The sequence below is a fragment of the Mesitornis unicolor genome, unplaced genomic scaffold (genome assembly GCF_000695765.1).
Source record: "Mesitornis unicolor isolate BGI_N332 unplaced genomic scaffold, ASM69576v1 scaffold53116, whole genome shotgun sequence".
NCBI classification, from domain to species: Eukaryota; Metazoa; Chordata; class Aves; order Mesitornithiformes; family Mesitornithidae; genus Mesitornis; species Mesitornis unicolor.
In genome coordinates this window covers 1-7,547 of record NW_010192683.1, presented here as the reverse complement: position 1 = coordinate 7,547, position 7,547 = coordinate 1, and the positions used below count along the sequence as shown (strand labels likewise).

At 44.3% G+C, this 7,547-nt stretch overlaps 1 protein-coding gene across 1 annotated transcript; it reads right to left on the bottom strand.

Annotated features, from left to right (window-relative positions):
- Positions 1-3,540: 3,540 nt before the first annotated feature.
- CMTR2 (cap methyltransferase 2) lies at positions 3,541-5,835 on the bottom strand. Its single transcript, XM_010187174.1, has one exon. The coding sequence runs from the start codon at positions 5,833-5,835 to the stop codon at positions 3,541-3,543; it is 2,295 nt and encodes a 764-aa protein (XP_010185476.1).
- Positions 5,836-7,547: the final 1,712 nt, after the last annotated feature.

Below are 7,547 nucleotides of genomic sequence, written 5' to 3'. Positions count from 1 at the left end.
GGTACCAGAAGTTACACAGCCTTTCCCCCACTTCACCATTAACAATTAAATCAACTGCAAATTAAAGAGATGGCAAAAGACAGTTTCTAGGGATGACACCAGGAGGCATCCTAAGGCACCCAGCTCAGCACACCAGCAATCAAGGTGTGTTCTCCTTCTCGCCTTCCTACATGGGCAATATTAATCCCTTCCCATTGAGCCCAGAGTCGCTTTTCTAATAGAACGCAATTTCGCTACATATTCTACTTTTACAACCAGTAATTTGATAGATCCAGCTTAAATTAAGAGGAATAGACACCAATTAGTACCGTTTCAATAGACTACCGGATTTCATACCGTAAATCTCATTATGTTTTGTAGAAATTAAATTGGAAAGCCAGTGGCAAGAACACATGCAATCTGTGCACATCCAAATGAAGCTAAATGCAATACAAAGTTAGTTAAAAATAAGTAGCAAGTAAAAGAACCAAAAAGCTTCAGAAAAGTAATGTAGCTCGTAGCTAACCATGGGGCCTAGATACGGGTCCTTCATTGGGAACCTGCCACAGCAGGGCTGCAAAGCTACATTTACCCCAAGTTTTCATGAATCTCAACTACGTAAACGTATTTTCTCTACCCCCTCTATCTTCCTCTGTGTGAAACCTGAAGCTCGTAATTATGAAAACCAGTACCCAGTTCATCTTCAAACAGGTAAAAAAACAAACCAAAACAACTTAAAAGCAGCCAGGATGCTGAGACACTTCATCAGGTGTCACCCAAAATCAAATCAAATCGGCCAAAACCTGACAGCGGGATGAAGGCAGGAGTCATCAGGCCCTCTCCACAAAGGTTAATACATTCGTCCCTTGCTTTCCTACACATTGCAAAAGCCACAACAGAAACTGTCACTTCTCAAAGAAATCTTTGGTCTAAAGACAGCTAAGACAACGCAGGATTCTCACAATTAAAGGACAAGTGTCATTCCTAACTTTGAAAATCCTGCCATTAAAACAAGAATAACAACAATTTAAAAAAGATTCCAAATCACATCCTCTCTTTTTAACAGAAGCAGCTGCCATCAAAATACTTCTCCTGTCATCTCCCCATGTCTGCCAACAAAAAAACTGGGCATCAGGATCCTCAGGACGCTGGATTTCCTTTGCTTCAGAGACCTGGCTTTCCGCAGGAGGGCTTTTTGGGGGGTACCTCCAAACAGATGGATTATGTTTCCTCATCAGCTCAGTCGAGTCTGTTTTCAAGCAGACAGTCCTAGCTTCCCTGTGACCACCTCAAACGTTTTCTCCTACAGATTTATGAAAAGAAGGGAGACTGATTACAGGGGGGATGATGGGATGGGAGGAATCCCAAGGAAGCCTGCATAGTTTGTCAGATGTACAGAACAGACCGAGGAAAGCTTGAAAAAATAAAAGCGTTTTCTCTCACGGTCTGTCAGTCACCTCAGGATGTTACTTTAGCTATAAAATAATCTAACGTTATACCAATATTAGTAAGAAAAAGCCCAAGTTATTTAAGTACCTACTAGACGAGATGCTTCTGGCTACTCTGGCCTCCACGGCAGAGAATCACAGTGTAAGCACACCCATACACCTGAAACACCCGATTTGCCCCTGCTTTAGGGGTTGTCTTTTCAAATGCTTCAGCTCGGTGAGCGTTTCAGAAGCATTAATCACAGTGGCAGAGACTCAGGATGGTGGACAGTATCTTTATCTTGCTTTTTCTTTCAGATAAAGGCAGCTTTTATATGTGATCTTTGATGCTACCTCATCATCAATTCTTTTACAGGATGTCTCCCCCACTTCCTTATTTTCTTTTTTTGGCATTTCTTCTTTTATTCTTCAGTGAAATTCATCTATGGCCCTGCTGGCGCTCCCGAGTTTACAGGTTCAAGAAGTGATTTACAGGAGGAGCTGTTACTGCAAATCTCTCCCAATCTGTAGCCTCTGTTCCTTTCCTCCTTGATTTGAGAGGAAGCATGACTCAGCTCACAGCAAAAAAGAGCAACTTCATTTAAATAGATTAAAAATGGACAGTGACCAATCCCAGAAGCTTCTGTTCAGCAGCCTCTATTTACGTGCAGCTGTAAAAAGCCACATTTTGAGAAAGTGTTATGAATTAGTCAGACCCGAGCCATCAACTCATTCACCTATCAAATTCTTTAATAAAAAATGAACTGCTAAATGCATTAAACTCTGCCCCAATCAACGTGGCAAGAAAGCCTATTAAAAGTGCAGCACCTCCAGACAAAACAGGTTTTCAGCAGTGCTTTTAATCCCTTACCAGTAATCAATTACCCTTCAAGCTCCCACGTTGTATAATCAGGAGTGCTTCCAGAAGGTGACCGGCAATTCATCAGGAGGTTTTATTTTCCTTCTTACTAACTCCGCTCTTTCAACAAGATCTTGCACGTACCAACAGCAAAGCCATTTTTCCCTTAAACATCATTTCTCCCTCTGAGCAGGTTTTTCCATGTAAACTACAAACTTAAACATTAATACACATGAGCTAGGCCTCAAAATTTAGCTCTCAAAGGAGCAGTATGGAAAATAAAATCTGACTCCTTTAAAGGAACAGTCAGTTACCAACTTCATCATGTTTATCCTTAAGGGGCACCAACCAAGATCTTAATCACACTTTCCCAAAGAAAGTTATCACATATTTCTTCAGCTTAATGATTCTGCAGTGGAACCCAAAGCATTTCGTGATACACAAATCTGTGGCTTCGGCCTGAAAAACATTTGCAGTTCCTCATTAATCGCTGCTGCCATAGACAGAGACAAGTCTTCCCTTTCACTCATTATTTTAAGGAGGAGCCACTCAAAAATGAAGTTGTAAGAGCCCATTCACTGATGGGGAGATGAAGCCACATAACAACCTGTCAGGAACCATACAGCCTGCTGCTCCTCACATAAACAGAATTAAAACCAAAGAGCATCCTTCCCCAGACACCTCTGCTGCTGCTTACAGGCAGTCATTTTTAACCCAGCTGCCTGCTCATGAGATACTCATCCCTCAAGTCTTACACCAGGTTTCCACACTGCTGAGCGTTCTGGCCCAAAAGTCATGTTTCAGCTTCTACAAACCCTGGAGAAGTACACAGTTGTGTCAGAACTCTCACACTGTGCTCCACAGAAGTGGGCTAATGTCACACAACAGGGTCCCCCATCGACTGGCCTGACAGAACGGCTGTAATCACCCTCCATCGCTCATTAGAGAGGCCACAATTCTGACCCAGGTGAGTTACAAATAAATTTAGTCAGAGAGTGCTGAGACAGAGGAGAAACAGTTTCTCTACTTCAGTCATTGTCCCTCCCAAGTCCCCCCTGCCCAAGATTAAAGTCCCGGGTCAATCCAACAGTCCATATGGTGCAAGTGGGACTGATGGCACAAAGCATCCTCCCAGCAGTAACAATGTCACTCCAAGGTTTTACAGTAACACTGCCTTCACATTAACAATGTTTTTAACACCTTCTACCCGCCTGCGAAACAAGGTCTAGCAGCAGCAACTTGCTCAGCAGCAACTTGCTCAACGCTAGAATTACTCTAAAGTGAAATACTGCCAGTCACTTGCTGCTGCTTAGCTTGCACAATCAAGTGGAGCTGTCTCTTTGCAACGGCCGTGTTCAAATCCCACAAGAACTCCAACAGTTTGCCCTGGAGGAGAACCTCCATAGGTACAAACTGCAAAACTTGCTGGGGAGAGTCCACATCCAGTAAGGAGCTCATCAGCATATGCAGATGCTGCAGATACTCAACTGCTGGGTTTGGGAGGCCGTGGTAACCAACGCACAGCAAAGCAGCGCTAGCCCTCAGTGGTTCGTGGGAGGTCGGACAAGCAAACGTGATGCATCTGAAACAGCAATGCAGCACAAAGACCAGTCCAGCTGTGAAGCGTGTAAAACAAGAGAGAACGGGCAAAATCAGTGCATCTCCCACTGCAAGCTGATCCAAAGCACGCAGAACACACTCCAAAAGCTGCTGCTGGTACTTTGGCTCTCCATCATAAAGCAAAGAGAAGCTGAAAGTCAGCAGCGTGGCTGAGTCCAGCAGCTTTATTTCCATACTGGTTTGGCTTTCAGTACCACAGAGGGATGGGAAGTCCACCACAAGGCACTTGAATGGGTCGCTACATCGTTCATTTAGGACATCCTGATGACAACTGGAAAGATCAGACACTTCTGCCAGCAGCAGCTCCCCAGCAAGAACCTCACACGAGTGACAAGTCTGCAGCATTTGTCTGCTTTTCAGCCTCCCCCCCACCAGTTCTTTCATAGCTTCATTAAGATTCTCCAATACTTGTCCATCGCAGAATGGAGAACATTTCACCTCTGGTAGTCTTTTTCCTTCCAAAACGTACCACAAGCTACACTCAAGGTTAGAAGCTGATCCCTCCAAAATGCACATTTTACCAGCATTATTTAAATTATGTTCCTCAGCCCAGTGATTAAAATAGCCCTTTGCCACTTTATCATTCCATGAAAGGGTTTCCAGCATTTTCCTTTCATTGTATGTACTAAAGTACTTGTTTCTTTGCCCAAACCATTTTGCATTCATGCTGCAACCAGCCTGAGATTTCTTGACAAGCCAGTTATTTCTGGCAATGGGTTTCATATGAAGTCTTAGCATGAAGAACTCTACTGCACAGTCCCTTAACTTGTTCAGTTTCGTCTGCTCTGCTTCTCCCATGCGCTCAAAGAGATGGATGTTCTCTGAGATAGTCTCTACCTGGCACTTGTGGAAAAACATGCAACACTCCTCATGTATTTTAAGGAAAGATTCTGGTAGTGTATGCTGGGGGAAAAGTGCTTTGTTGACCATGTCTGTTCCAAAGTTCTGTATCATCTTAGACAGCAGCAGATGAATGCTTTCTTTGCCCATGTAACGGAGACAAATCACGTAGGCCTCCGAGTTTCCAGCTTTGCTAGTGGCTGGCTTAAAGACGTGGACCTCCTCAAAAGAGCAGTTTAGCAGAAAGAGCAGGTTGGTAGAACAGTGTTCGAACAGCGTGAACATCTTCAAAACAAAGGATCCTCCAGTGCCCAGGATCATTAAGGCAGTGACTGCTTCACAGTAATGAAGGGGTGAGACCAGAGCCTCCTGTTCACCTGGATTCCCCTGGCAGTCGAAGCTGCCATCAGCAGTCACCAGGTGAACTGTGGTCATGTTGCTTACAAAGTTCTGAAGTCCTGTCAGATGTTTCAGCGTCATCACATCACCAGTGTTGTCTGGGCCAAAGTACCACCAAGGCAACGTATTCGCTATGAGACGGTCATCCATGATCATGGTAAGGGTGTCATTCGCTTCATGATACGGGTTTAGAGTATTAGCTACCCAATTCCAGTCGCAAGGGACACGGTGGGATTTCAAGTAGTGATTGAGGCTGGCTATGAAAGCTCCAGGTGCTTCACAGAGGTGGACAGAGTTCAGTTCTCCATCCTGAAGAGCTTCTTCAGGGAGAAGAGGAAAACTGCACAGGATCTCATGAAACTTGCACCATGCCTGGGTACACAGCTCAGCATTCACAGATTTCTTCACGTGAGGTATTATTTTCCCTGCTTTATTGGTAAACGAGGTGTGCTGATGCCATTCATGAAGGTTCTTATCACTCAGCTGATTCTTCACTTCATTCATCGAGTCCTTCAGAGCCAAGAGCGAGTTGAATTCCTTGTGATCGCATGTAAAAGCATCACTAGGATCTGGTAGCTGCCATTCATTATTCACTGGCTTAGTGTAAGTAAACTTCTTGGCAAAAAGTTTCTCAATTTCAGCAAGAATTTCAGGACTGAACTTTTCAAGGTTTGTAGTCTGGTCAACATAAGGCTTCTTGCATTTGTTCATTCTTGGATTGACTCAGAACCTGGAGAACAGCAGGGGAAAAGAAACAACATCACTGCAGTCACAAGCATAGATAAATAAGTAAAAGGGGTTTTTTAATAAGAATTTCTCTTGCTTAAGCTCTGTGTTTTAGAATGAGAGAAGTACTTCACCAAATCTCATACCAATGAGGAAAACAAATGAGGGCTATCCTGAATAAAGCTATCTGGAAATCAGGAAGTTCACAGATCCAATCACTCTTCATGCTATTTACATAGAAAACGAAGGAGAGTTCGCTGCTGCTTAGGTTCTTCACTGTCCTCTGAATTTTCTGCTCACTATCTAGGTCTAAACACTTAAATGCAACTCTCTCAGCCACAAAAGAGATCATATCACACGGTACACAAATTAACCAAGCTGCCCAGAAATCTTTTCACCTGATTATGGTAGTATTTATCCATGTCTCTTGCAGTATAGGGAGTGGGGAGCCACGAGCAAAGGCAGCTTGGAGAAGGAGCATAGCTGGTCCTCCTCCTTCCTCCTAGCTCACAACAGCCAAACCTCACACCCCTTCCACCAAACCCCATGTGATGCTGAGAGAGCCCCCTTCACTGGCATCCCCAGATGTCCTTTAGCTGAAGAGAGATGTTTACCACCACCCTGCAAGCAAAAGCCCTTTTCTGTGCTCAGTGTTACAGCTCTCTGCCAGGCCACTGCAAATCCTTACACGCAGCTTTCCCTACTGGAAAAAGTGATAAGTCTGAAGTGAGAAGAGACTTTCTTGCCTCTGAGCTCAATGCTAACTCGTGCTTGATGTTAAAGAAGAAAGCAGTGCTAAGTGTTGTGCTCCGAGTGGGTAACAGCAGACTAACACAAGTGTAACTCTGCACAAAGCTAAGGAGGCTGCTGCCATCTGCTCCAGTGCACACTACAAAGCACACGAGGCAGAAGTTACATTCACTAACCAGACACCAGCCAGCAATCTAAGATGTTCATTTAAGCAAAATGATTTAAACAGAATTACCACAAGAGACAGGAAATCCCTCAGCGTATCATTTTAACCTTCCCATTCCCTCAGCAGCAAAATACAATGATCTTAAGTGTTACAAAACAGTTTAGCGTGGAAAAAATACTGGATTAAAACTGAAAGGGCTGAAAAACTTTGGAAGCAGACAGGACAAATAATGGCTATCCTAAACACTTTATGCTTCCTTGAATCCACACAGCATGTCAGGCCATAGCCCCACGACCGTGGCCATCTCCTCTCAGGAGAAGCACATGGTTAAGTACATAAGGGTGAAGTTTCATCATTCATTTCCCCAGTTCAGCTGCCTTCCGATAAGTGCAGTTTAGTTTCACTTCCTTTATGCAGTTGTAGTTTGGCCTCAACCTGGTCCTTTCTCACTACAGGTACTGAGAAGGGAACGACTGAGGAAAACACAGCAGAGCACTGTGCTCTAAACTAGTTTTACTTCATTTTTAAATACCAACTATGAGCATGGCCTTTTAATTACAGCTCACACCAGCAAAACCCTAGACAAGCTATCATCCAAAGCGTGACAAGAAAACAGGCAGGCAGTGACCTGCTTTTTCTTTTTTTATACTTATTTCCAGTCCCTCTTGGCCTGGACTCGATTCAAGCCCGCTGAAGGGCTCTGGGCTCCTCCCCACCCCGCAGCTCGTCGCACATCCCATGGCCAGGGGAAGGCCCGCGCCCCGCACAGCAGCAGCCTCTG

Coding starts and splice junctions, on each gene's coding strand:
- CMTR2 (XM_010187174.1), bottom strand. CDS start 5,835: ATGAACAAATGCAAGAAGCCTTATGTTGACCAGACTACAAACCTTGAA.